Source organism: Eimeria necatrix, genomic scaffold (genome assembly GCF_000499385.1).
Source record: "Eimeria necatrix Houghton genomic scaffold, Enh_scaff121, whole genome shotgun sequence".
Lineage (NCBI taxonomy): Eukaryota > Apicomplexa > Conoidasida > Eucoccidiorida > Eimeriidae > Eimeria > Eimeria necatrix.
This window is the reverse complement of record NW_013651986.1, coordinates 60,887-88,073: the sequence shown is the minus strand read 5'-3', so window position 1 is coordinate 88,073 and position 27,187 is coordinate 60,887. Positions and strand designations below refer to the sequence as shown.

Genomic DNA, 27,187 nt, shown 5'->3' with positions numbered 1-27,187 from the left:
CAGAATAGCTGCGTCTCCCACAGAAAAAAGAAATCAGTACCTCCTCTCTCCAGTTGAAGCAGTATCTGGGAAATGCTTCGTAGAAGAATCAGCAGAGGCTTTCTGCTGGTTAAGGACATTACAAGTCCCAAACGTGTCACTGTCGATTGTGGGTTGGGTCCTTCCCCGTTGCCGCTGTGGGATGAAAAGAATCAAGGATCATTATGGTCACTGCAGTTAAGGCTGGAGCAAAAAATGCAGATTACCTATGGTTTTAGGGCTTAGGGGATACGGCGCCAGCTGCTGCTGAAGCAAAAAGACCTCCCGCTAAAGGTGCTAGAACAATCAGCATTAGGCGCAGTGCCAGGCTCGAAGTGCTGCTGCCTTTTATTTCAGTTTACCCTGAGCAACTGCGACAAGTCGGTTGATTATATGTGCAAGATGCAGGAATAATGGTGTGCTGTGGGGCTCCCTGCATGGGCAATAAGCGCTCACGCCGGAGTGGCTTTCCCTCACTCCGAATAAAGCATTCAAAGTGGCTCTGCCTCTAGCTCTTCTGCAGAAACATTTTTTTATTTTAAAGTGCTATCTACGAGTGTGGCATAGGGACCTCTGCCAAGAGGGCTAGCACCAGCTGTGCAATAGCTGGCAAACCCCAATTCGATCTGGCTATTTTGTAGAAGTCGCCAGTGTGTGAAGGCAGCAGAGGAGCCCCACTGCGTTAAGGCATGAGGGGAAGTGCATGTGAAGTCATGAGGACATGCGATAAACTTCAGAAGGTCAGAGGAGGAGCAGCAGGTGCCGGCGGAATGCAAATGGAAGCAAATGCGTGCTGGACTATCGACCCGGTTGTTCCTATAGGACCACGGTTGTCGTTGCGGTCGTTTTCGACTTCCATCAAGCGCCCTATTCTATAGCAATTGGTTTTCTTTTATCATGAACATGCAGCGCAGGGGTCTTCTTCTCTCGAGCTAAGTAGACTGGCCTTACAGCCATCTTGCAACTCCAGCGCAGTTACAGGCAACAGGAGGGATGTAAGTTTTACTGGCACCATTGGCTGTCTAAGTTGCGAAATTAAGTTGCTTTGCGTCACAAAGGCAGCGGCAGAATTGCAAAGACAAAGTGTCTCCAAGTGATAATCCCATTCGTGGGACCCCTCATTCTGGTGCGTAGCCTCCAGCGCAGCTGTAGTGCGGCCTGGCGTGGCTTTTGCTGCAGCCACCTGGGGCAAAAGTTTCCCCAGCAAAGCGCCGCTGCGTTGCAGTCAACCTGGGCTTTTTTGACCTTAGACTTCTTCAGTTGAGTCAAAACAGCACAAGTGCCTCGACTGAACTCAACGCAGCCCCACAGCTTTATTGCCCCTGCAGCTTCTTAGCTGCGGCCGCAGCCCAGCAGCACACATTTCAGGCTGAGGACTTTGGCCGCAAATGCTGGGGGGAGGCCCGCGAGCCTTTTCTGCACAGACAACTGTGGCACAAGAACACCAGTGGCTGCCCTGGGGCCCCGTCCCCAGGCCCCACTGCAGCACATGGGCTGGGGAGGGGCTAGGGGCGCGGACTTAGCCGAAATTAACGAAAATTCCACCACAGAACGCGCAGCAGCAAGAGATCTGCAACTTGGGGGGGTTGGTGGCAGCGGGGGCGTAGGCTGCTGCGCGCGGCGCCGCGGCGTCCCACGGACTCCGCCGGAGAAGGCCTATTTTCTTGCACTCGCGAAGATAAACCATTTTAAAAGTGTTTTGCTGCAGCTGGTTGGGTGCTGCCCGTGCCTAATGGCAGCAAGGCACTGGCCGCAGGTTTGGGGCTGGGTGAGGCTGTGTGCACAGCGCGGTGAGGCTCTAGTGTAAAAGAATTAGCACCCTTCATCTCGAGTGTCTCTGGCACTTTTAACTATTTAATATCTTTATTTGAAATGCCATTCCGTGGAGAGTAGGAATCCAGGGAGGACTGCACCAACGACGTGGCGGCACTGGACTACGCCGCAGTGCGCAGCGCACTGATCACTACAGCAGCAGCAGCAGCAGGAGCAGCAGCAGCAGCAGCTCTGCGCCCGCGCCAACAGCAGCAGCAGCAATACTAATGCGGCTCCTGGCAGTTATTCAATTCTTGCAAATTCAAAAATGGGGCCTCCCAGGCCCCCGAATACGTTGTCGGGTGTACATACCGCTGAAGTGGAGCCTGCCCCCTCTGTGAGGTTCCTGCTGCCGGTGCTGCTGTTCCTGCGGCTGCTGCTGCTGCTGCTGGCCTCCAGCCCTGCATAAACCCTCTCTTTGCTGCTTAAAAAGCTATTTAAGTGCTGCTTAGCACTAAACATGCCTGAGGGACTGACGGGAACGATCGATCCCGTTGCCCGGCCGGCGCAGCAGCTGCTGCCGTGTTCAGCCTCGGGGTTGAGGCTTGTGGGCTTTGTGCTGCTGCTGCTCCTGCGAGCTTTTTTGCTGCTCCTCAATTTTCCCGTAGCTAATTCGCCGTCTAGAGCTGCTTGCTGCGGTTAACGCCGCGCACTGCTGCTGCTGCTGCTGCTGCTGCTGCAGGAGGGCGGGGTAGCGAATCCCGTTGCAGCGACAAACACCGAGACGAAGACTGAGCAGGTAAACCCTAAACCCTAAAGCAAGAAATAAAAACCCTAAACCTTTATTTGGGGCTCTGGCTGGGGGTCCCGAGAGGGTTCAGGGCTTGGTGTTTGGGGGCAGTGGCGGCGGTGAGGGGGGAGTGGTGTGTTTGAGGGTTTAGGGTTTAGGGTTTAGGACTTGAGTAGCGTCTAGAGGAGCCGCGCTGCTCCTCTTTTCCGGGCAGGAAACCTTGTCTGCTGGGACGGGGCTAGGGCTTCTGCTGCAGTTCATGTTTCTGCTTCTCCTTTTTATGTTTGCTTCTGGCTGCTGCTGCTGCTGCTGCTGCTGCTGCCTAATGAATGACTTCTTATGTTGGGGCTGAAAGACTGCTGTCTCCGTGTCGCCGTCCACAGACTTTGGAGGCCCAGCGGAGCGTTGGTTCCAAGTGAGCAGCAGGAGCTGCAGCAAGAGCAGCAGCACAGCAGCAGCACAGCAGCACAGCAGCAGCAGCAGCAGCAGCACGCCGACAGCAGCAGCCGCACAGCAGCACCAGTAGCTGTAGTCAAACTTCAGCAGAGTAGAGCCTGTAGTAGAGCTAGACACAGCAGAAGCAACAGCAGCAGCAGCAGCTGCCGCCGCAGCAGCAACAGCAGTTCAGCAGTGTCTTTCAACACCAGCAGCAGCAACAGCAGCAAAAGCAGCAGCAAACGGTCTGTGGATGAGCACTCATGTTTCGCGCTTCGGTTCGTTCTTTCCTGTCTGCTGCTGCTGCTGCCTGCCGTTCTGCTGCTGCCACCCCTCCTGCTGCTGCTGCTGCTGCTGCGTTGGTCTTCGCTTCTCCGTTGCTGCTGCTGCTGCTACAGGTCTGACTTCAAAGCTGCGCCCTGTTCTCGATTTATGAGAGGAAGATGCCACGCTGGCATAAATTGCAAATACGCGGTAATTGTGCATTTGCTGCTGTTGCTGTTGCTGCTGTTGCTGCTGTTGCTGCTGCTGTTGCTGCTGCTGCTGCTGCACTTTGTGGCATGCCTGCTGCCGCTGCATCTTGCTGCTTCTTGTGCTGCTGACTCGATGCTGCGTCTGCTGCTGGAGCAACGGCAGAAGCACACGCCTGCCCCGCCCCTAGAGGCCAGCTGTTGCTGCTGCTGCTGCTGCTGCTGCTGCTGTTGCTGCTGCAGCATTCTGCGGCGGAGCTCCGACCGCTGCCTCAAGATGACACAGGGCCCCTCCCTCCAGGGCCTAAGGGCAGCAAAGGGGGGCCCCTTGGGGGCCCCCAACGCGCCGGTCAGAGGAGTGTGAGAGAGAGCCCTTTTTTTCAGCAGCAGCAGTTGCTGCTGCAGCAGCAGCAGCAGCAACAAAAGAAATATGCAGCTGCTACGCAGCGCCTAGGGTTCGCTGGCGGTATCCCTGCCCCGGGCAGCAGCAGCAGCAAGTGCGGCGGTGGGGGGAGCAGCAGCAGCAGCAAAAGCAGCGGCTGCAGCAGCACGAGTGTGAGCAGCACCCCGAGTAGCAACAGCAGCAGCGGCTACAGGAGCAGCAGCGGCGTTGCAGCAGCAGAACTGGCCCATTCCAGGATGCAGCAGCAGCTGCTGCGAGACTGTGAGGCTCTTCTTAACTGCATGGGCTTAGCTGCTGCTGCAGCAGCCCCGGGGGGGCCCCCCGTGCTTGATCTGTACAGGGCCCGGGGGGCCCTCGAGGGGCCCCCAACTCTCCCATTACATTCCAGACAGGGATTGGGTCCCAGGAGGGGCCCCCCGCCTCGGCCTGCGCAGAGCCGGCGTTCTGCGTTTGCGCTGGAGCAGCAGCTGCAGCAGCAGCAGCAGCAGCTGCAGCAGCAGCAGCTCCAGCAACAGCAGCTGCAGCAGCAGCAGCTCCAGCAACAACAGCTGCAGCAGCAGCTCCAGCAACAACAGCTGCAGCAGCAGCAGCTGCAGCAGCAGCAGCTGCAGCAGCAGCAGCTGCAGCAGTTCCTCATTCAGCAGCAGCACCGCCAGGAAGAGCTGCTGCAGCAGGAGCTGCAGGAGCAGCTGCAGCAGCAGCAGCGGCAGCAGCAGCGGCAGCAGCAGCAGCAGCCGCCGCCGCCGGAGACCGACCTTGGAATAGAGGGTCTCCTGGCCCAGCTTGCGGTGCTGCCGTTGCCGTCCACGGCAGTGCAACAGCAGCTGCAGCAGCAGCAGCAGCTGCAGCAGCAGCAGCAGCTGCAGCAGCAGCAGCAACTGCAGCAGCAGCAGCAACTGCTGCAGCAGCAGGTGCAGCAAGAACAGCAGAAGGTGCTTCGGGAGCAACTGCAGCAGCAGCAGGTACTGCTGCAGCTGCAACAAGACTTCTCATTTTTGTTCAGTTCCTTCCCCGTGGGGGGCATTGGCTGCCCCCCAGGACTCAGCCCAGGGGCCCCTTCCTTTGTAAGTTCTAGCGGCAGCAGCAGCAGCGCTGCTGCTGGGGATTGCCGTCTAGATTCTAGAGGGCCTTGTTCTTTGCTTCGCGTTTCAGAGGCCCCCGGGGCCCTCCCGGGCGAGTGGAAGAGCAGCAGCAGCAGCAGCAGCAGCAGCAGCAGCAGCAGCAGCAGCAGCCCGGCCGGGGCGCACAACCCCAGTTCTGCTTCGAGCGCCTCTTCCTGCCCGCAAATCAACAGCATTCCACAAAAGGAGGCCCCAGAGGCCCCTTCGCCAGATCAGTCTTGCTTCAGGTGACCCTTGAACAGCAGCAGCAGCAGCAGCAGCAGCTGCAGCCGGAACAGCCGCCGAAACAGCAGCAGCAGCAGCAGGGGTCAGCCAGAGTTTCGTATTTAGTGCTTTCACTTGTTCTAGCCCGCTTCCACTCGCCGACACGGCTTCGCGGCGGGGTCTTTTCGTAGGCTAGCTAGCCAGCTAGCTAGCTAGCTGGCTCAAGGAGAAGGGGGCCCCCGGTGGGGGCCCCCTGGCTCCTCCGCTCCCTTGCAGCTAGCTGTCCAAGCTAGCGAAAATGCAGCGCTGGGGCCCTATGTGGGCGTCGTGAGTCCTGAGCGCTTTGCCCGCCAGCTAGCTAGCTAGCTAGCTAGCTAGCTCGCAGCTAGCTAGCTACCTAGGTAGCTTTCTCGTCAGCCAGCTGCTGAGTGCCCTGCGGGAGCGTTGTAGTTAGCTGGTATGTGCGCGCTTCGAGGGGCCCCCAGGGGGGCCCCCTCCCCCCTAAACCAGCTGTGGGGTGCTTGGGTTGTGTGTGTGTCTCCTGCCCGTGGACTGTTAGTGCATGTTCTGAGGTGTCTAGACAGCTGGAGCCGGGGGTCGAGCCGAGCGGGTCCTCTGCAGGCTGCCGCTGTCCTCCCGCGGCCTCGCCGAGCTTTAGTATCTTCAAATAATGTTAATAATGTTAATTTCCACGAAAATAAAAGCCTTTTGAGGAGCCAAAGGGCTCAGCTGCTGGCCAGATTGCACAGGAGCCCAAGAGCTCCCTGTCGTTTCGCCGTGGCCGTGCGCTGCCCCTTCTCTTTTCGCGATTTGTTTTGGCCGGGGGGAGGATAGACCAACCAACCTGCGAGTCTTAAAGGTACACTTTCCTTCCGTTCCCTTCGCTAGCTAGCTAGCTCCCCATCTAGCTAGCTGGCTGGCTAGCTAGCTAGCTACCCATCTAGCTGGCTGGCTAGCTAGCTAGCTAGGTGGTGACCTGCGGAGCCAGGTGGTAGGCGGGTAGAGATTCGCTGCTCGCGCGCGGCGCAGACGGCCGGACGCGTAGCTAGCTAGCTAGCTGGCTAGCGAGCAAGATAAGGTTGCTGGCTAGCTGGGCAGAGAGCTAGATAGCTAGCCGAGCAGCTAGCTAGGTAGCCATCTTAGTAGGTAGATGAATTGGCCTGCAGGCCGTAGAAGTTGGATGCAACGGAGGCGACGCCATATTCCCTCCGCTGGCTGGCCAGCTAGCTAGCTAGGTGGCTAGCTAGGTGGCTAGCTAGCTAACGAGATAGCTAGCTGAGTTGCTAGCTAGCTGAATAGCAAGCAGCTCTGTACTCATTTGGAGGTCTAGAAGTGAACAGCAGAAGCAGCAGGGAAGATTTGGTTAGAGAGGTGGCTGGGGCAGCAGCTAGTGGGGCGTGCTGCGCTGCAGCAGCAAGAAGGCAGGCTGCGGAGCGCAGCAGCAAGCAGCAACACAGGCAGCTTTAGGTGCAGCAGCTAGTTATACTAAAGGCAGCTTTAGCTGCTGCAGGGGCTCCGTACAAAAGAAACAGCTTTAGCTGCTGCAGCAGCGAGTTAAAGATGGAGCTCTAGCTGCTGCTGCAGCTAGTAACAACAGAGGCACGTCTAGCTGCTGCAGCAGCAAGTAGCAAGAGCTGCTGCAGCAATTTATCAAGGGAGGCAGCTTCAGGCGCAGCAGCTTGTTACGGCAGAGACACATTCAGCTGCTGCAGCTGCTGCAGCTGCTGCAGCTGCTGCAGCAGCAAATAAGTCTATAGGCAGAATGGGCCCAGAAGTCTTTTTTGTGTCTTAATTTTTTCTCCTTTTGCGTCTTTGCCTGCTCTTTGCTTCTTCACACTTTCAATTTAAAACATTTTATTAAATAAGGCAAAAGACACAAGAAGATGCACTGAATGAGGCATAAAGTTTGGCTCTGCTGCTGCTGCTGCTGCTGCTGCTGCTGGCCCTACTGATTCAGCTGCCGCGCTGCTGCAGCTGGGCCAAGCTGCTGCAGCTGGGCTCTTTCTGGGCCCTTTGGCTCTCCATAGGCTGCTGCTGCTGCTGCTGCTGCTGCCCTTCTTTTGTCTTTTTGCTGCAGCACAGGCTGCCTCTTTTTGCTGCCAAACAGACACACAGACAGCTTCTTGCCTCAGAAGCGCCCGGGGCCCCACAGCCTCCTTTCAACTCTTTCTGCTGCTCTGGGGTGTACGTACACCTGAATTGCGCTTTCAGCTGGCGCTTCAAATTGGCCTTCAAAAGCCTTCAATGCCAGCTCCAAGGGGCCCCTTTCCCCCAGCTTTCTTTGGGGGTGACGGGCCCCAAATGCTGCTCGGGAGGCACCGCAGCCCAGGCCCCTCTTGCTGCTGCCACGCGCAGCAGTTGGGGGCCCCAGGGGGGCCCCGAAAACAGACACAAGTCACAGGGGGGACTCTGGGGGCCCCCCTGTGGCCACGCTGGGGGGCCCCCCTGCCCCGCGCCGCTGCAGCTGCAGGGGGGCCCCAGTTTCTTGGGCCCCAACAGACGCAGGGCCCCCCTAAGGGCCCACCGTGCTGCTGCAGGGGGCCCCCACTGCTGCTGCAGCGGCAGCAGCCAGGGAAGTCCCCGAGGAGCAGCTGCTGCTCCGGCAGCCTCTGCTGCACCAGCAGCTGGGGGGGCCCCCAGGGGTACTTCGTAGGGGCCCCCCTGACTAAGGGGTACAGCAGCTGGCTGCACACGGCAAGAGGCCCCTCTGAGGCTTCCGTGCACGTCGATCTGCTTGATCTCGTCTGCTGCTGCTGCTGTTGCTGCTGCTGCTGCTGCTGCTGCTGCTGCAGGGGCTGAGGCGGCACCGGCACCGGAGGCCTCTGCGGTGGCCCCTGAGGGCTGCAGCTGCAGCAGCTCCAACTGCTGTTGCTGCTGCAGGCCCTGCTGCTGCTGCTGCTGCGGCTCCTGCTGCTGCTCCTGCAGCTGCAGGTGCCTCTCAACAGGGACTTGCCGGGCCGGGGGCCCTCTGAGGGGCCCCCCTGAGTCCTGGGGGGCCCCTTCTTGGGGCCTCCGCCACTGGGGACTGTGGATTTGGAACTGCTGGTCAAGAAGTGCCAGCTGCTGCGCAGTCAGGGGGGCCCCCTGGGGGCCCCTGAGGGCCCCCGGGTCCAGTACCCTCCCCGAAGAAGCCACCAGCCGCAAAGCATTCTCTCTAAGGGCCTCCATTGTAGAAGGCAGCGAATGTGCTGCGATGTAAGACCGAAGCCACGTGGGCACTGGGGAGCTGCACAGAAACCCGCACCACACACTGCTGCTGCTGCTGCTGCTGCTGCTGGCTGTGCTGCTGCTGCTGCTGCTGCTGCTGCTGGCTGTGCTGCTGCTGCTGCTGCTGCTGGCTGTGCTGCTGCTGCTGCTGCTGCTGCTGGCTGTGCTGCTGCTGGTGCTGCTGCTAGTGGCTGTGTTGCTTCTGGCGCTGCTAGTGGTTGTGCTGCTGCTGCTACTGATGCAGACTCAGAGGCCCTGGGGGCCCTTAAGGAGGAGCCCTCTTAAAGGGCCCCCACCGGGGGCCCCCGGGGGGCTCCGTGGGGGCCCCCATTGGGGGCCCCCGGGGGCCCCCCATTGGGGGCCCCCTGGTGGACCCCAAAACCTCTGCAAGAGGCCTCACCTGGACCTGTCATAGTGGAGGGCCACATAGGTCACTCCTTTCTTCTCAGGGTCACCTCCGGGGGCCCCCCGGGGGGCCCCCCCGGGGCCTGCTGCTGGGCTGGCGGCTTCGGGGGCCCCAGGGGCCCCCAGGGGCCCCTCAGCGGCCCCCTCGGGGGCCCCCTCGGGGGCCCCCTCGGGGGCCTCTTCGTTGTCTGGAAAAGCCACAACTGCTGCTTCAAATGTGGTGACCCTCACAGCGTCGCTCACGGGGGGCGCAGCATCGCTCTCGGCCTGCAGCTGCCCGCAGACGAGCGCATGCACTCTGCTGCTGCTGCTGCTGCTGCTGCTGCTGCTGCTGCTGCTGGCGATTCTGTAGCCGCGCAGCCGGCGGGCAAACACAAAGTCCCGGTCCTTTGCTGGCCACGGGAGGCCCACTCGCCAATAAATCAATTCTTCATATTCGGGGCCCCCCACAGGGTACACTTGGGGGCCCCTCTGGGGGCCCCCCTCTCCGCTGGGGGCCCCCTGGGTAGCTTCTTCCCCCTCCCCGCCGCCGCCGCCGCCGCCGCCGCTGCTGCTGCTGCTGCTGCTGCTGCTGCTGCTGCTGCTGCTGCTGCTGGGAGGAGCAGCAGCAGCTGGCGTCTGCTTGAGCTGCAGCAGCTGAATGTCCTTCACAGTGGAGTCCCAAGAGCTTCTGAGGGGCAGCGAATTTAAAGTGGAAAGATAAGCAGCAGCAGAAATGTCTGCAAAGCGGCCCCACACTGCGTACTCGTAGTCTGACTGGCCTGCAGCAGCAGCAGCAGCAGCAGCAGCAGCAGCAGCAGCAGCAGCATGCACAGACACGCAGAGGAGCATTTGCAGCAGCAGCAGCAGCAGGGGACAAAAACAGCAGAAACAGAGGAGAAGCAGTTGCAGGGAAAGAAGACAAAAGGAGAAAAAGAAAGGAAATTAAAAAGAGACAAAAAGGAAAAAAGATAAACTGGAATAAAAGAAAAAAAAAGAAACAAAAAATAAAAAAGAGACAAAGACACTCCAAGCACAAGAGGAGACAGGAGGGCCCTAGCGCGAAGACAAAAGGAGACAGCAGAGGGACACAGAGGGAGACACAAGCAGCCAGCAGCAGCAACAGCAGCAGCAGCAACAGCAGCAGCAGCAGCAGCAACAATAGCAACAGCAACAACAACAACAGCAGCAGCAAGAGCAGCAGCAGCAAGGGGAGAAAGTGGAGGCGCAGTCAAAAGAAGGCCCAGGAAGACAGAAAGGACGAAGAGAAGGGAGACGACTAAAAGAGCAGCAGCAGCAGCAGCAGCAGCAGCAGCAACAGCAGCAGCAGCAGCAGCAGGGGGCCCCACCTCGGCGCTGTCTCCTATAGACTATACAATTCACATTTTTGGACAAGACCTCCCAGCCAGCGGGGGGCCCCTCTGGGGGCCCCCTTCGTATCTCTTCGGCTCGCCGCAGCAGATCCAGCAGCAGCTCATCCGATATTATTGGCGCCTCCGGCTGCTGCTGCTGCTGCTGCTGTTGCTGCTGTTGCTGCTGCTGCTGCTGCTGGTGTAAAGGGGGGTCGGAGCTGCAGGGCGAGCCCTCAGTCGACTTCACAGTGCAGGGGCGCCTCTCTGGGCTTTCTGCTGCTGCTGCTGCTGCTGCTGCTGGTGGCGCTGCTGCTGCTGCTGCTGCGGTTGCTGCTGCTGCTGCTGAGACTTCATTGACGTTCCCTACTTGCACCTGCAGAAGCAGCAGGAGCAGCAGCAGCAGCATAGCGCGTTTGGAGCGGCACAAGACAGCTGCTGCTGCTGAAAGCAGTCCCATTTTTGCTGTTGCTTGCTGCTGCTTGTTGCTTCCAGCTGCTGCGGCTCCCCTGCCGCTGCTGCTGCCGCTGCTGCTGCTGCTGCTGCTGCTCTGCGCACATGTGTGAGGCACCCCCCAGTCATGAGGTGTCTGTACACCTCAAGCTCCAGCAGCTGCCTGTGGGGCCCCACAGCAAAAGAGCTGGGCCCCCTTTTGCTGCTTCTTGTGTCTCTTTGTGTCTCTTAGTCTCTGTGCTGCTGGCGGCTCTCGGGAAGCAGCAGCAGCGAAGCAGCAGCAGCTTCTGCCTTTCCGAGGAGTTTTGCTTCCGTGTCTGCTGCTGCTGCCCCTTCTTCTTCAATTTCCTTTCATGTCTGCTGCTTGCTGCTGCTCTCCAGCAGCAGAAAGGCAAGCCCTGGGGCAGCAGCAGCGCGGCGCAGCAGCAGCAGGCCCGTGTGCGGCCGTTGAGCTGCGGCCCAGCCCGCTAGGGTTTAGGGTTTAGGGTTTAGCGGCTAGGGTTTAGGGTTTGAGCAGCTGCTGCACAAGGGGCCCGCACACAGCCAGAGGCCCCCACTGCACCACAGGGGCCCCCAGACCCCCGTTGTCTCTGGCTTGAATTGCTGCTGTTAGGCTGAAAGACGAGATTCCAGTTGCTGCTGCTGCTGCTGCTGCTGTTGCTGCAGTTTTAGCTCTTGCTGCTGCTGTGGGGCCCCACGAACGGTTCCTTGTGAACCGCGATTGTGGCTGCAGCAGCAGCAGCTGTTCTCTCTGCTGCTGCAGATGCGATCTTAACTAGCACATGAAATTTGTTTTTTATTTCAAGTATTTTGCTGCTGCGAACGCCTGATCTCCTGCAGCAAGGTTTTCAGGTTAGCAGCAGCAGAAGGAGCACCAGCAGCAGCTGCTGCCGATCAGCTGCTGCGAACAGCAAGGAATCTCTTTGAAATATTTTTCCTTGCTGCTCCATTTCTCCTTATTTGCTTCGGGGGTCCCTTGTGTGCCCCAAACTGGCTCGGCTTTTTTGAGCAGCAGGGGCTGTTGCTCTGCAAGGACCAGCAGCAGCAACAGAAGCAGCAGCAGCAGCAGCAGCAAGACAGCTGCAGCAGTTGGCACTGCTCTACTGCTGTTGAGGCTCATGGGGACAGCAGAGCTGAAGCGTTAATAAGTGCGGCAGCAGCTGCTGCCGAGCATGTAGGTACTGCAGCAGCAGCACCAAGCATCTGGGCACCTGAGGCTGCAACGCGAAAGGCAGCAGCAGCAGCAGCAGCAGCAGCAGCAGCAACAATATAAGCAACCGCCACAGAGGACCTGAGGCTGCTGCAAAAGGTGCAGGAAAATCATCCTGTGCATTGCTACTGCGTGGCGAAAGACCACAGAGGCAGCAGCAGCAACAGCCGCAGCAGCAACAGCGGCAGCAGCAACAGCCGCACCAGCAGCAGCAGCAACAGCCGCAGCAGCAGCAGCAGCAGTTTGGAATTTGCCCGGCTCCAAATGGAGAGACAATGCAAAAACATTCCAGCGCCTCTTCTAGGTGTCTTGGAAAAGCAGAGGGGCAGCCCAGCACTGCAGCAGCTGCTTGAGCAGCAGCAGCAGCAGGAGCAGCAGCAGCAGCAAGTACCCCGTTACTTTTGCTGCCTATTCCCTCCGCCGCCCCTCAACCGCAGGGGCCAAGGCTCCCTTGCTCAGCAGCAAGCGGCATCCACATGCACCTGCAGCAGCAGCAACAGCAGCAGCAACAGCAGCTGCAGCAGTGGCACTGATGACGGCGCCACCTCCCTTCCAAGCAGAGAAAGCGGCAGCAGCAGCAGCAGCAGCAGCAGCAGCAGCAGCAACAGCAGCGAAGAAATGTGCATTGCATGCACTCTTAACTACGTAGAGAGCCTCCGGCCTGCTTCGTTTCGTTCTCGTTTCTCTCCCGAGACTTGCCCCATTCACCTGCAAGACCCCGCTGCTGCTGCTGCTGCTGCTGCTGGAGATGACTGCAGCAGCAGCAGGTCTTGCTGCAGCAGCAGCGCCAGCGCAGCAAGCTGCTCGTACACCAAAGCCTATGCGCAGTACGTACAGCGCGTGCTGTTGCTGCTGCAGCAGGACTTGCAGCTGCAAGAGCCTGCCGTGCTGCAGCACTGGCTGCCTAGTAGTTTGCTGGGAGCGCCTGCGCAGCAGCTGTGCAGCAGCAGCAGCAGCAGCAGCAGCAATCGCTGCAGCAGCTGCTGCAGCTGCTGGCTGGAGTCGCCCTGCTACTTTCCGGCCCTGTTTTCGCTGCCTCCAGACACCAGGTTTCCTGCGTCTCGGGTGTACAGACAACAGCTGCTGCACCCTTTCGATGCTGCTTCTGCTGCTGCTGCTGCTGCTCTCCGCCCCACGCCTGGCAGCAAGTGCCTTGACCTTTGCTGCGCTCCTGGCAACAAAATGCTGCTACTGGCTGCAGCAGTTTCGCCGAGCCCTCCGCGCGCAGCAGCAGCAGCAGCAGCGCCAGCAGCACGGACGCCTGCAGCAGCTACAGCGCCCAAAGCAGCAGTAGCTGCAGCAGCAGAAGCAGCAGCAGCAGCAGCAGCAGCAGCAGCAGACGGGGCTGTGGTGGGCGTGGATATCAGCCCTCAGAGAATGGAGGTCTGCCGCCGCCTCCTTAGAAAAAACGGCTGCAGCAGCGGTCTGCTTGTCTTGTGTGACGGCCGCAAATTTGGAAGCAGCAGCTGCTGCAGTTGCAGCAGCAGCGGCAGCAGCAGCAGCAGCAGCAGCTGCCAAGGCCCTCAGGGAATACCCACATATGCAGCAGCAGGAGCAGAAAACGAAGCAGCAAGTTCAGCACCAAGCGCAGCAGCAAGTGCAGCCCCACGCGCAGCAGCAAGTGCAGCAGCAAGTGCAGCAGCAAGTGCAGCAGCAAGTGCTGCAGCACATAGAAACCCTGGAAAGGGGAGGTTAGCGAGGAAGAAAGAAAGGAGAAGAAAGGAGGCCCAAGAAGTTCCTTTAATCTCCTTTCTAACGAGCAGCAGCGGCAGCGGCAACAGGAACACTACGAGCAGCAGCAGCAGCAGCAGCAGCAGCAACGCAACTAGCAGCACGAGCAGCTGCAGCAGCTGCTGCAACAAGAGGGGAAATGACAAGTGCATGCAAGTGCGCCCTGCGTCGGAAGAGACAGAAACAACAATTATGGCAACGCCCTTGGCAGCAGAAATGACAGCAGCAGGAGTAGCAGCAGCACCAGCTGCAGCAGGTTCAGCAGCAGCGGCAGTGGCAGGTGGCGATGACAGCAGGTACAACAGCAGCAGCAGCAGCAGCGGCCAAAGCAGCAGCAGCAAAGACGGCGGAAGTGGCTGCAGGGGCTCTACAAGCCGCAGCAATGTGGGCGAAATCGCGGGTCCTCCATCAAGCAGCAGCAGCAGCAGCAGCAGCAGCAGCAGCAGCAGCAAAGGCGAAGCTAGAGGAAGTGCGCAGTTTGACAGAGTGCTGCTCGATGTCCAGTGCACGCACGACGCGAGCATTAGGCACCTCTCCAGATTTCGCGAAGCAATCAAACAGCGACAACAGCAGCAGCAGCAGCAGCAGCAGCAACAGCAGCAGCCGCAAAGAGAGTCCACTTCGCCAGATTTGCCAGTGCGCGGGGAGTCCGAAGCCTCCGCTGACTCTTCTTCTTCACAGCTCACTGAACTGGAAGAGCTGCTGCTGCTGCAGCGGGAGCTGCTGCTTCGCGCCTACGAATTGCTGGTTCCCGGGGGCCTCTTGGTGTACAGCAGCTGCAGCAATGACGAGCAGCAAAACGAAGGGGCTGTGCTGCACCTGCTGCAGCAGCAGCCAGCTGTCCTGTATCCACTCCCCTGCAAGGGTCTCCTCTACCCTCACCCAAACCCAACAACACACAGCAGCAGGGAAACCCTTACGGGGGTCCCTGTGGAGGCCCCCGTAGGGGCCCCTGTGGGGGCCCCTGTGGGGGCCCCTGTGGAGCTCGTGGGGGGCCCCCAAGGGCCCCCTGCGAAGGGCCTCCAGAGGATCCCCCAAGAGAGCAATTTGGCCCAAAGCGGTCCTCAGTGGGTCTCGAGGGGCCCCCAAGCAGCCATGGCTGAAGCGGAGGCCTCTGGGGCCCCCTCATCTACGGGTCTGCAAGACTCCGACACCTGCAGGGGCCCCCTGCCCGCGGCTGGGGTCACCTCAGGGGCCCGGGGGCCCCCCAATAGCTTGGCTGCTGAACTCTTGCTGTGCCCTGTCACGGGGGGCCCCTGCAGAGGGTTTGCTGATGCGTATTCGTTTCTAGAGAGCCATGCAGTATGGCCTGCGAGGCCTTCGCGCTTGGAAAAGATGAAGGAGCTGCCAAGACACGAAAGCTGCTGGACGAAGCCAGATAGCAGCAGCAGCAGCAACAGCAGCAGCAGCAGCAGTGGAAGTAGAAGCAGCGGGGAGCTCAGACCCAGCAGCTGCTACTTTCCGGGGGAGAAGGGTCTGACCAGCGGCATATTTCTGTGCTGCATCTCGAAGCCGCAACCTGAATTCTAAGCCGTTATTTTGGGATATGTTCACTGAGTTCAGTACTCTAGGACGAACTAATGTGATCCAGGCGCATTCAAAAGCTGCATAAGAATAGCTTGATTAAATATAGCAATAGCTTAGTTAAATGTTACGCTTAAAATTGCCGCGATGATCTGGGGCGTGCGCACACTTGCAAAGTGCACACGCGGCATGATAGCATGCATGCCTGTCAGCTCCTGAGCCTTCGCATATCGGCAAAGAAGCCAAAAGACAGGGTGTGGGGCCCGCAGAAGCCCTATGGGCTAAATTACACAATGACGGGCACAAGTGCAGACGGTTCACATTGAAGTGGACTGGGGAAGAGGCCGACTGAAATGCCTGTACACCTGAAAGGGCTTTTCTTGCTGCTTCCAGCGTATTCAACACAAGACACAACACAAATTCACGAAGCAAGCTAGTGCCCCTGCCTAGGCAGAAGCTTTAGGGGATTCACACAACAGTTCCACGCACTCAACCGGGCAACCGGCAGCAAAGACAGACAGACACACGAGCTGCAGCAGCTCCACCAACAGCTGAAGCTGCCGGCTCCCAGAAATTCACAAAACACGATCAAACAAGGACAACATAAACAAGAGCGTTTACTCAACGTTGCACAGGTGGCTGTCTGTGCATGTCGAAATCCTCAGTCGCTTCCCAGCTGTACACAACTTGAGATCTGGTAATCTAGAATGCCCCGTTAAAACCGGGGGGCTTGCTGTTTTTTTATGCTTTACAGCTTCAGCTTGCTATTGCTCTTCCTGCAGACAGAAACATCGAAGAAATAAAAGCAGATCAGCGCGTTCCGTCTGAGAGGCGTTACGTGCGCATGTGCTGTGCTGAATTGGCAAGTAACTGCTGAGAAGATGCCACCAATTTATTGCTGAAAAAACTGAGGTTTGCAAATGCATGCGCATTTCGGAAGTGCTTCTGCAGCCTTAGAGAGCAACAGGGCAGCGTGAGTTTCTGTTTGCCTGTATAAGCGCTCCTTTATCTATCTATCTAATGGGATCGCGCCCAGGCAGCTTCTATATTTCCCCAGCCTCCCTTTTATCTTCATGCTCAGTGAGTGCATCCCCAGTCTATTCAACTCACATAAATTTCGAGGCTCGTTTTCTGTTGGCCGTTTAAGCTTCGGCCTTAGGCGCCTCCTCCTTAGTTGTGGCAAGTGCGTGTTCGGCTTCAGCCGTTGCCTCCTTGGCTTGGCTAACTGCCTCTTCGGCCTTTTCCACCTCCTTGAGAATATTCTTTGTTTGTTCAGCTGTTTCCTGGGAAGCCTGCTGTTCTTTAGGGGCTTCTTCGAGGGCCTCTCTAGCTTCTTCAGCATGCTGCACAAGTGCCTCTACAGCCTCTGCCTTTTTCGCGTTGTCTGGAGACTGAAGTTTCTCTGCGAGTTTGTTTTTCTCTTCTTCTGTGTGCTCGGCTTGAGCGGCTTTTTCCTCAGCAGTGGGGGCAACAGCCTTGTCAGTGGGCACGTCCGCAGTGGCCAGAGTTGCTGCAGCTTCTGCCCGCACTGCTGCGGCATTCTCTGCTGCATCTGCTTCGTCTGATCGCAGCAACAGAAGACGCAGGCCCTCTGCGAACTGCTGCAGTGTCGCCAACTTGCAGTCAATTGTGCTCGAGTTCGAGGGCTCTCTGGGCAGCTCATCGCTCGCCCCCAGCACGCGCTCAGTCAATGTGAGGCCTCCAGCCAGCCTGAGTTGCAAAAAAAGCAAAAGGAAGGAAACAGAAATATAAAGCCGCAGCATGCAGCAATGCATGCGAAACGTGGAGAAACCACGGGGTGCTCACATTGTGTAGGAGGCAAGAGAGGCTGGCAGGGAAAGAAAATGATCTAAAGGGAAAATAGTAAAAGCATGAGACAAACAAAAAAACGGCACTGAGGAAAGCACATGTACTAGGCTTGCGGAAACAGAGCCAAAGACAAATGGAGATACTGATGGAGGAAGAGGCAAACACATTACTGGAGGCAAAGATGCAAAAAGACAGAAAGTCACAAGAACAAAGAGAGGCATAAAGAAATGAAAAGATGTAACAGGAGATGGGTACAAAGAGGTCGAACCGCGCCTCAAGGACTATGGCAGCAACGAATATGAATCGCCCAAAGTGCAAGCTGTCGCCAACTGCAAACATAATTTCTTTGTAAAGTGGCCTCGAAAGCAACTGCAAAAGTGAGCTCTGGGCCTCACCTAACGCGCTTGGCTGCTAGTGGGCAGTAGCTGCATGCGAGGCCAAGGGCAAAGAGTCCTTGGAAGAGAACATCAATTCGCGAAAAGGACTCATCCTCCAGCAACCAAGAGACGCACTTGCCCCAAGCCTGAAACAAAAGCAAAAGTAGCGCATGCACTGACGTACTGTTACAGCCTAACCTTTGTGAAAATCTGAACATATATGCAAATGCCCCTTTTTGATAAGTCATAGTCTGCAACTTTCAAGCCCGCCTCTATGTTTGCCCTGTGTTCACGCATCTCACCTCAGGCCTTTGGCGGCTGAAGAGCTTGCTGTTTGCCGGCTGCTTTCTTTGGTAGTTGGCCAGTACGGCGAAGCCGTTTTCGAGGACAAGAGGGTCTGAGTGGTAGAGTTCCATTCGGTCGAAGGCAACGGATAGAAGCGATTTCGAGTGTACGTACGTCTCAGCCACGGAGGGAACAGCTAGCGGAATGAATCGGAGGGCCCCCAAGCCCCAGCAAACGAGGCCGTTTTCTTTGAAGGAGGCCTCAGAAGATGCCAAAGCCTCTATTGCCAGTTCAGGAACTCCCAAGGTCGCCCAGCGCTGAGTATATACAACATACACAAACACAAATCTAAATTGAAGCTCTAAACCCTTAAGACAAAAAATTGAACAAGCTGCTTCCTATTGTACAAAAAAGCGCTCCTAAGGCCTTCAATGGCTAAGCGATAAACTCTAGGAGTTTATTTAATGCACACGTTTCAGAACTTTTAGCTCTAATCCGTTGACCCTGGAGGGGAGGTGGTAAGTTCCGTTTACCTGTGCGAATTCGTCCCCGTCAAGGCTGGTTGCAAAGACAAGCCTCCAAACAAGGGTCATGAACTCGACAATAAGCTTTAGTTCTCTGACGGCCAGGTCGTGTTGTTCTTGTGTGACTTCAATTATTTCGGGAGTTGTGCCAAGCTTCTGCTGCAGCAGCAGCGGCAGCTGCTGCTGAAGCTTGGTGCAGGCGCGTTTCAGAGCTGCTATCTGGCCGTTGCCCTGGCTCTTTGTGGTGGTTTCGGGTGCAGCTGCTGCTGCTGCAGGTTCTGCTGCTGCTGGCTCTGCGTGCTCAGCGGGTCCTGGTGTTGCTGTTGCATGTGCTGCTGCAGTCGGTGCTTGCGTCTCTGTAAGCTTCTGTGCTGCTTCTGCTGCTGCTTGTTCTCCTGTCTCGATACCAGCAGCTGCTGTTGGCGTATCGCTTTTGCTCAAAGTTTGGTCCACAGGAGTAGTATGGGGAGTAGCTGTGGGCAGAGGCGTTTCTGCTATTGCTGGCTGGCTTTCTGTTGGGGCTGAGTTCATTGCTTCTGCTGCTGCTGCTGCTCCCTTCAGAACGGGAGGCTGCTGAGGTGATGAGGGTCCGTTTCGGGGATTTGAATTTTCTCCGACAACTCCTTCAGGCGTTGGCGCAGGTGTGGGAGGCTCAGTAAGGTCAGTCCACTGCTGAGGATGCTGCTGGTGCTGCAGCAGCTGCTGGGGCTGCTGCGGGTGTTCCTGCTGCTGCTCGTGCTGCTGAGGCTGCTGTTCGAGTGCTGCCAAGGGGAGGATCTCTTGTGGTGGCACATGCATCAGGGGTATATCTCTCAGCAGTTTCTTTGCTTTTGAGAAATATTTCTTCAGAACTTTGGCCGTGATGTCAATGCCCTGAAAAAGGTAAAAGGTTCATCACGGAAAGAGGAATTAAGAAAGCGTCTGTCTGTTGTTGCAGCTGCGTTATGGCTATCTAGCTATATTAGCCGTTGTTCCAAGTGATTCAGATCAAAAAGTGCAAAAACTACTTGTTGGGGTGCTGCATGCACTTACGCCCAGCTGGAGAAGCCTTTCAGAGGCCTCTTTGGCCATGCAAAGGTGGACAATGATGGCAAGAGAAGAGACGCAAAGTTGGATTTCTTCGGGAGAGTTCGCGAGCGGCTTAAGGCAAATCTCAAGTGCCTTCGCCTCCACCAAGATGTTTCGGGTCTGAAATCATTTAGAGAGAAGACCAAAAATGGAGTTGAGTGACCAAACAAACCAGAGTACTTCTAAGCAAGCTCTTCTAGGGCAACTGTCAATAGCCACAAAAATAGCCGTGCAAGAAAGGACAAGAAGGAGTCATTTTATAAAGCCTAGAAGAACAATGATGAATCAAACTAGAAGGCAAACGGAGCAACACATATGCTCTCAGAGAAACGAATACGAACAACAAGCAGCAGCGGCAGAGATGCAACAACAGCCAAGCAGGTGGGCAATTCACCAGCAACAAATAGAAATAGCAGCTTGAAAAGCTTATGGTTTTCAAGCTGCTATTTCTATTTGCGGGCTCGACGACGCACTCAAAGACAACACAGGAAGAAACTGCAGACACTGATAGTAGACGGCGCTAGAAGCAACATTGAGAAAATGCGAAGTGGAACAGAGCAGGGGAAGCATAGTGTCGGGTGAGAGACCAAAGTGCTTTGAAATGACAACAAGTATACTTGTTTATCACCACCACCAGAAAGCTGCAACAAAAGCTCTATGAGCCACTCTTTTGGCACTCACGGGTTGTTGCCTTTCGACGGGGTCCAGCCCGACAAGGAGGACTTCGAGGTCGTGGAGCCACTGCATGGACTGCTGAGGGGCTTCTGCAGCGTTGATTTTCATAAGAATCCACAAAGCCTTGAGCTGCTGCGGAGATGGAAGTTCCCTGTTGATGACTTCCACTGCCTGCAGCTCCGTGCCCGGGGCGCCGCCATCCAGCCGCCTCTCGGCCGCGCCGTCCATGGCCATGGCCGTGTGCATAGTGCCGCTGACGGCCTGGCTTTTGGTCTCAGCCACATCCAAGCAGGCTGTGTTGTCGGCCTCTTTGATGGCGTCGCTGGCTATGGAGTGGGAGCCTCCCGGGCCCTCCAGGGTCACTTCATCTCTCGGACTGACTCCCGGAGTGGTGCGGGGGGTTATCGCTTGCCGCAAAGAAGAGGCGCCTCGCTTCAGCTTGTCGTAGCTGTTGGCGAGAGTCTGGCGCGGCGAGCCAAAGCCCTTCATGTCGTTCTTAAGGGAGGCCAGCCGCAGACGCAGGCTCCCCCTTCCAAGGCTTCCGCTCGCGCTGCTTCGCAAAGGCTGCTCTGAAGCACCGCCAGCAGCAGCGGGAGCTCCTGCGGAAGGATCTGCGACGGCGGGACCAGCAGCAGGGGCACCTGCGCTGTCTCGGGCGTGAGGCCCGAGAGTGGATGGCTTGCAGCCCATGGCGCCAGATGCAGTGACGACAACGAGGTCAGAGATGAAGTTTTAATCTGTTTTAAAGCCAAAGGTAACAGGCGATTGTCTCGATTCAAACACCGAAAACAACGCAAGCAGCGGTGGCTCTGCCGCCGTCCGTTGGTCAGTGGTCGCTCCTGTTCTGTGCAGGAGAACCGCGAGGTGAGAGAGAAAAGAGGAACAGCAATATGATGCACTTTCTTATTTAGACGAGGTTGGACTAAATAAGCTTGTTCCCAGTATTCATTTAGGGCTATGCGTCAGGTGGGCGCTGAGAGGGTCAGCCGCTCAGCCTCTGTTGGCTGGCTCGCTACGAAGAGCCACTGGCCAGCGAGGCGATGCAGCTCTCGAGCCAGCTTTTCCTTTTGCGTTTTAAGGCTTGTTATTCCTTTTCTGGCTCTTATGATCATAGAAATTTAATAAAAAGAGAGATTAACTTCTCTGAATGCACCCAAGCCTGCTTTCGTTGTAGGGGGGGTCGCGTGTCGGCTGCAGGTGGCGAGTCGTGAGCGGCTGTAGAACCATCGACCGACGAGCACGCAATACTCCACTAGGGTTTGCTTTTGAAAGAGTGTAATCATTGAAAATAAATCAAATCAAATATAAAAAACACTTTTAGGGTTTAAAAAGCTCCCAGTTCTAACAAATTTACGAGAGCCCCGTCGTAAGCAGCGAAGGTCAGCAGCGTGTTACGATGCACGGGGGCTTCGCTTCAAATCAACGTAAGCTGCATAAATTAGCAAGCGGCCTCACAAACAGCCCTCCCCAGATAATAACTATTATTGCTGCCTTTCCCCCGGCTCCCTCGCGGCCTCTCTTCAGAAATGGAGCACCTAAAACCTTGTATCTCCGTAAAGCCGATGGGGTCGCCCTCCTGTGCTGGTGTGACGCATCCTTTACAGTTATTCAGCTTTAGATGCAGCGTGCAGTGGTCGAATGGATATTGAATGGTCATGCAGGGGCAAAGCTGCACTGGGTTACCGCGCCGGGGTAATTAGGCAGACAGCTAAGCACTTCCCACAACTATTTTCTCTCGAAACTCTGCCGACAAGCAGTGTAGAAGGGTTCTGTCCGACTGCCCTCAGTTGCAGAGAGAAAGCAAATCTCCTGAAGCTGAGATCGGTAGCTTTTAGCCACAAAGACGCCTCGCTGCAGGCTCTAGGGCAGTACTGGACATCAATGGGCAGCGCCCTCTCATGATCTAGGCATCTTTAGCCGCATTGAAGAGAAACTGTACCTGGGTATTAGAGTCACGGCATAACGATTCGCACTGCAAAGCCGGCAGGTACCTCCCAAGTTTAGTACTTTTGTGACTAGTGTAATTAGGCAATGCGCACTCCTCTCCTTCATATAACACTGCAGCACACAAACTGGTCGGCTATTTCTATAGGGTGGCGGCTACGAACAAGTAGTCATCCAGGCTAACACGGGTTTTCTCACTGCAAAAGCCACACCCAAGGTTTCCGAAAATTCTCCAATCTGTTACAGGAATCCAGCCTTTGGTAAGGGGGCAAGCAGCAGAGCAAGCTCTAGCTGAGACCGCCCCACACAACGGCTTAGAAAACCAGAGAATATGATTTGCGTTACAACTCCGCTGAGAGCTTAAAGGAGAAGTGAAAAGGCTTCGATGCTTCGATGGGGTGCTTGACAGGGGAAGAGAACAGAGTCAGGCACAAACTAAACCTTCTGAACATGCAGCAATTGAAATAAGAACACAGAAAAGAGACCTACTAGCAATAAACGAGAACATTGCAGCAGCCAACACACAAAGAAATGGAAGCTGCTCTGGACCTAAAGAACGAAGAATTGGCTAGACTTACGGGATCGTTTATAAGAAGGCAAACTAGCAATCAGGAATAAAACCGATATAATTCAACACCCAACAGTGGAAGTTCAGTTTCGCCAGTGGCATCTTGAGAAGCCCAGTCCTGTGTGTAAACGCCCTGGATGAAGTGATCTGGGACAACACTGCAGAAACTATGCAGAAAAGCAACAGCAGAGCTGCTATTCACTTTACCACTTCATTAAAAGGTGCATCGGCAAAAAATTCCTTCCCCAAAATATGTCGCTCCCAGTACACTAGCATTTTGCATGCTCATGGCGTTCATAAGGCTTGTACCGTAAACTTAATTCTCTGTATGCTTGCAACTTTCTAATGCATATCCTTTTGCAAGAGCAGCTCGGAAGGAAAAGACAAGATGCAGAAAATGATGCCTTTGAGTCAAATATGAGCCTTGAACACCGATTTGCTTACAATCTGTGCCCCATCCAGCTACACCTGCTTTCGCAACAGTTATGAATGGTGAAGCTGAATCCACATCTTCTGCTGCTTCACTCTGTTGCATTGCTGTGCCTGGAACGCAGACGGCCGGCCGTCGGTTCCGTAGCTCAGCAGGTTAGAGCGTGTGGCTGTTAACCACAAGGTCGCAGGTTCGAACCCTGCCGGTACCGCGCTTTTTTCTCTCCAACAGAATTTACGTCTTTCCAGCTGCGGAAATGCAATTAGCTACTGTTGAAAACCGACAAAGTTCTTGGCACAACGTGTATGAGAATGCGCAAAGCAGGTGTCACTGAGGTCGGTCAATGCTCGCCGAAACCCCACTGCGTACAAACAGATGCAGTATTTCAATAGCTTTTTCCTGAGTTAATGGTTAATGTTCACCTGAGAGAACAACAGTACTGGCTATTCCGTGAGTGGCCGGTTGACGATGGACGCGAAACCCATGCTGAAGTCATTTTTTGATAGCTCAAGTAACTTTGCTAAACTATACGGGAGTAAGGAATGATATGAATAACGAAAGAGACGGTACCGGCAGGGTTCGAACCTGCGACCTTGTGGTTAACAGCCACACGCTCTAACCTGCTGAGCTACGGAACCCGCGGCCGACACCTCGCTACGCAGAATTCGTTTGCTTGATTTCTGTTACATACAGGCATGTAACTAGAAGAGCCTTGATATCTACGCTTGTTTTTTACCTGAATAGAGTTCGTTCTTTTGTCTGCTTCCGTCCTGGAAGAGATGCGGATTTATCTGAGGCCACTGTCCTTTGACAAGGCACAGTGATACTTTGCTCTAGATACTCTGGTAGGCTCTGATAACATACATTAATTACCAGCATAACAGAGTGTAGAGACCTCTGTAGTAAGAATTTACTCTATTTATACGACGCTGTGGGTGTCCGACTGCAGATCCCAATTTGTGCATTGTTATCCAGAGAAAGTGAGATCCCAGAAGGTGCTCCTGAATGCTTGGCCATAAAAGTGTGCATTGCCATACAGAAACATACACAGCCGTTTCCGAGTTGCAGTTAAGGGCATCAAAACACAACCGTTAGCAGGCAAACAATCGAATCTAATTGTATGCCTGGGAAACGGCAACCTCTCCAGGTTCCCAAGCTCAGCAGGTTAGAGCGTGTGGCTGTTAACCACAAGGTCGCAGGTTCGAACCCTGCCGGTACCGCGTCTCGGTTTCTTTAAGAAGGCTTTGTATAAATCTTTTTACTAACAGATAGAAATTAAGAAGCAAAAGTTCTGGCGAGGCGGTACCGGCAGGGTTCGAACCTGCGACCTTGTGGTTAACAGCCACACGCTCTAACCTGCTGAGCTACGGAACCGACGGCGGGATGAGCCCCATGACTTCCCCAAGCAACAACCCCGTACGATTTACAAGCAATAAAATTGTAGCCATTTGTTAGAGGTATTTGGAAGCGCTGTCGTGACAGTCAGCGACTTGATAAAAGCATGCATGAATGTCAAGCAAGCGTGCGCTGTTATGGTGGCATGAAATAGATGTACAACAGTTTCTTTGCGGTGTTTGTTGTGTGGGAGTTCGCTTTCCACTGCACTGGTCGACGCAGCGCAATCATTTCATTCACAATTGCGCGTACGCTTCTCGTTCGTCTACATAAGCGTCGCCCACCGGCGCTGTCGTGGCAAGACCACAGCTCCGCAAGCGTGATATTTTCTCTAAATGCTTGCACTATCACTGCATCTCAACAGCGATAAACACACCTCCCTACATAGAGGTCTTTATTCATATACCTCGGCCACATGCAGAGTGCATTCAAGAGCGAAATTATAGGCAGCCTAATGATTACCAATATGACAGCATTTTTTCAGCTTAGCGGATGTGCACAGTCTGCGAATGTGCGTGTACAGCCTCACGCTTGCGTGCATTTGTGTGTATTCACGCTTTTGAATTAGATTAAAAACTTCAGTGGCTTTTCCTTAAGTTCCTTGCTTCGTACCGCAACCCCAGTTCTGCTTGACGCATCCCTTTTCCAGAGGGTCATCAACCCCTTCCCAATTTCATTCAATCCGTTAGCACGCTCGTGTACTTTTCCTTTGTTTGTCTTTTTCAGTGCCATCTCTGTTGCCTTCTGTGTTATCGACTGTGTCCACTCCTGTCTGCAAACGGTCCCTGAAGAGGAGCCTCTGCTAGTGTCTGTGCGGCTTCTGATAGCTGAATATATTCACAATGCATGCATCTTTTGCAAGGAAGCAAACACGCATGCTCTCAGGCAAACACATGCACCCAAGGTCCCCAGCTCGGACCTCGTAGCTGCTACAGCATTGTGAAGTGTACCCAGCACGGTTAAGGCATGCACTCCTAAAAAGGCGTAAATACATCTGCCTTTGCTCATTGTAAAGAGTCAGTGCATGCAATGACAAGTGCGACGATATGAATCCGATTGAAGCGATTGACAAAGTTCGCCAAAAAATGACGTTTTTCTTCTCAATCAACAAATACAAGAATACACCCTTACGCCTTTAATTGCTAGGTGGAAAGCTCCCTGCTCTCAGGGGCTTCCATTTGCAGCAAAGGGTCATTCTGCTTTTGACGAGTGAACTCTCTAGGAGCTCGCAGCTGCAGTACACCTGTGGGGCCCGCTGTGGAAGCTGCTGCAGCAAGCAGCCCTTGCAGCATTTCGCATGCAGCAGCAGAATCAAGGCGGCTCCTTGGAGGCCCCTTGCGTTTCTCACATTTATATCTCTTTCTGGCCTTCCACGTGCTATAGCTCTCATCAACAAGTAGCACAGGTACTGCTGCTGCTGCTGCTGCTCCTTCTTGTGCTGCTGCTGCTCTTAGTCTGCGCTGCAGCTCACGCGCCACTGAGAGGTGGCGCTTCACCCGAGGAGTCTGGAAGCTGCGCGAATGAACAGCAGCAGCAGCAGCAGCAGCAACAGCATAACAAGGAAATCGCAGCAGCAGCAGTGACGACAGCAAAGCTGTTGCAACGACTGCAGCAAGGGGAGAAGCCAAGACAGAAGCAGCAGCAGCACCTGATGCACAGAAGATCTAACCTACCGGAGGTGTAGAGGAAGACAAGGATTTAGGGGCAACCCCAAAAGCAGCAAGTCTGCTTGCTGCTGTTGTTGCTGCTGCAGCAACAACGGCAACAGCGACGCAAAGCTTCTTTCATGGGGCAATAACATAAGCGAAACAATTGAATAAAGCCCTGAGTAGTCTGCTGGCCATAGGAGGGGCTCCTGTGCTGCTGCGGCCTCGTGCTGCAGCAGCGAGTGTTGTTGCTGCTGCAACTGCTGTTGTGCAGAAGTAGCAGCAGCCAACAGATGCCTAGAGTGTAAACTTCGCTCTGCAATAGCAACTCCTGTCTTTTGCGACCCCAAATCAAAAGACAGAATTGATTTGCACTGCAACAGCAATGAACGAATCTCTGAACTGTCTAGGCCGCGTACTTGCTGCTGCTGTTTGCGCCAACCCTGTTGTTGCTGCCGCTCCTGCCGCTGCTGCTTTGGTGCAGTAACATTCTGCTGATAAACCAGTTGCTGCGCATGCTGCAGCTGCTGCTGCTGCTGCTGCTGTTCTTCATTCTGCTGCGAGCCGTCATTAGGCCTGAACCATTCCACTAGAGTGACCCTATCTTCGCCGCAGCTGCTGCGCTGCTGCGCAGCACCTGTTGTGCTTACTTGTGCTGTTTTGGCTGATGCTGTTGCTGCAATAGATCTGTCAAGCTTGAACTGTGGCAGGCTGAAGCAGCAGCAGCAATACAACCAGTTGGAGAGAGTCAAGATCTGCAGCAGCCCGAGACTGCACCAAACGGGCATTTCCCTGCAGTCATTGTTCGGGAGTGCAGGGGCATGCCTTTTGCTGCTGCCTCAATGTTCGCTGCTGCTGGTGCTGCTGCTGGTGCGAATGTGCTGCAACTTGAGCTGCTGGCTCTGCAAGTGCAGCAGCAGGTGCGACTACAGCTCATAGTGTGAATGGCCCTGGGCTGCCATGGTGTTTCCAAAAAGCTTCGAATCTTCAGTAGAACTGAGACAACAAGCTAACCACACTTGTTCTTTCTGCAGCAACGGAAGCGGCATCACGACCGTTCGCCATGCTGTCTTCATGCGTAGAGGCGGAGTTGCCCAATGTTATAATGAATAATTGATTTGAAATTGTTCTGCTATTTATGTTGGCTAAGAGCAGTTGAAAACGGGCGCAGTGGCCTTCTGGGGCCCCCTGTCTCGATCGCTGGCATGAGTCGCAGGGGCCCCTGATGTGTTGACATCCTGTTTAAAGCGCAGCTGTTCCCTTTTGTGAAATTTGCATGTACAGGCAGTGAAATACTTGGCAAAATAGTTATTGACAAAAACGGTACGGAGCTTTTCTAAGTAGCCACTCTCCGTCAGCTCTGAGGAGGGCCTCCACGGAAGGCAAACGCCCCTTCTTTAAGAGGCCGAAATAGA

At 55.4% G+C, this 27,187-nt stretch overlaps 6 protein-coding genes across 6 annotated transcripts; 3 read left to right on the top strand and 3 right to left on the bottom strand.

Moving 5' to 3' along the window:
* Positions 1-2,819: 2,819 nt before the first annotated feature.
* ENH_00007750 (hypothetical protein) lies at positions 2,820-3,829 on the top strand (the record flags this gene model as incomplete). The annotated part of the gene is given in 2 exon segments (XM_013578601.1): positions 2,820-2,909; positions 2,915-3,829. Coding segments are annotated over 2 exon segments (1,005 nt in total).
* A 275-nt stretch (positions 3,830-4,104) lies between these two features.
* Positions 4,105-5,220, top strand: ENH_00007740 (hypothetical protein, conserved; the record flags this gene model as incomplete). The annotated part of the gene is made up of 1 exon (XM_013578600.1): positions 4,105-5,220. The coding sequence occupies one exon, from the start codon at positions 4,105-4,107 to the stop codon at positions 5,218-5,220; it is 1,116 nt and encodes a 371-aa protein (XP_013434054.1).
* A 2,214-nt stretch (positions 5,221-7,434) lies between these two features.
* Positions 7,435-10,593, bottom strand: ENH_00007730 (hypothetical protein, conserved; the record flags this gene model as incomplete). Its single annotated transcript, XM_013578599.1, has 3 exons — positions 7,435-8,419; positions 8,801-9,566; positions 10,134-10,593. The coding sequence occupies 3 exons, from the start codon at positions 10,591-10,593 to the stop codon at positions 7,435-7,437; spliced, it is 2,211 nt and encodes a 736-aa protein (XP_013434053.1).
* Positions 10,594-13,173: 2,580 nt separating this feature from the next.
* ENH_00007720 (hypothetical protein, conserved) lies at positions 13,174-15,057 on the top strand (the record flags this gene model as incomplete). The annotated part of the gene is made up of 1 exon (XM_013578598.1): positions 13,174-15,057. The coding sequence occupies one exon, from the start codon at positions 13,174-13,176 to the stop codon at positions 15,055-15,057; it is 1,884 nt and encodes a 627-aa protein (XP_013434052.1).
* Positions 15,058-16,193: 1,136 nt separating this feature from the next.
* ENH_00007710 (hypothetical protein, conserved) lies at positions 16,194-20,479 on the bottom strand (the record flags this gene model as incomplete). Its single annotated transcript, XM_013578597.1, has 6 exons — positions 16,194-16,761; positions 17,256-17,383; positions 17,540-17,839; positions 18,056-18,919; positions 19,079-19,234; positions 19,796-20,479. The coding sequence occupies 6 exons, from the start codon at positions 20,477-20,479 to the stop codon at positions 16,194-16,196; spliced, it is 2,700 nt and encodes an 899-aa protein (XP_013434051.1).
* A 4,789-nt stretch (positions 20,480-25,268) lies between these two features.
* ENH_00007700 (hypothetical protein, conserved) lies at positions 25,269-26,574 on the bottom strand (the record flags this gene model as incomplete). Its single annotated transcript, XM_013578596.1, has 3 exons — positions 25,269-25,638; positions 25,800-26,483; positions 26,555-26,574. 3 exons carry the CDS (start codon positions 26,572-26,574, stop codon positions 25,269-25,271), a joined length of 1,074 nt encoding a protein of 357 aa, XP_013434050.1.
* Positions 26,575-27,187: the final 613 nt, after the last annotated feature.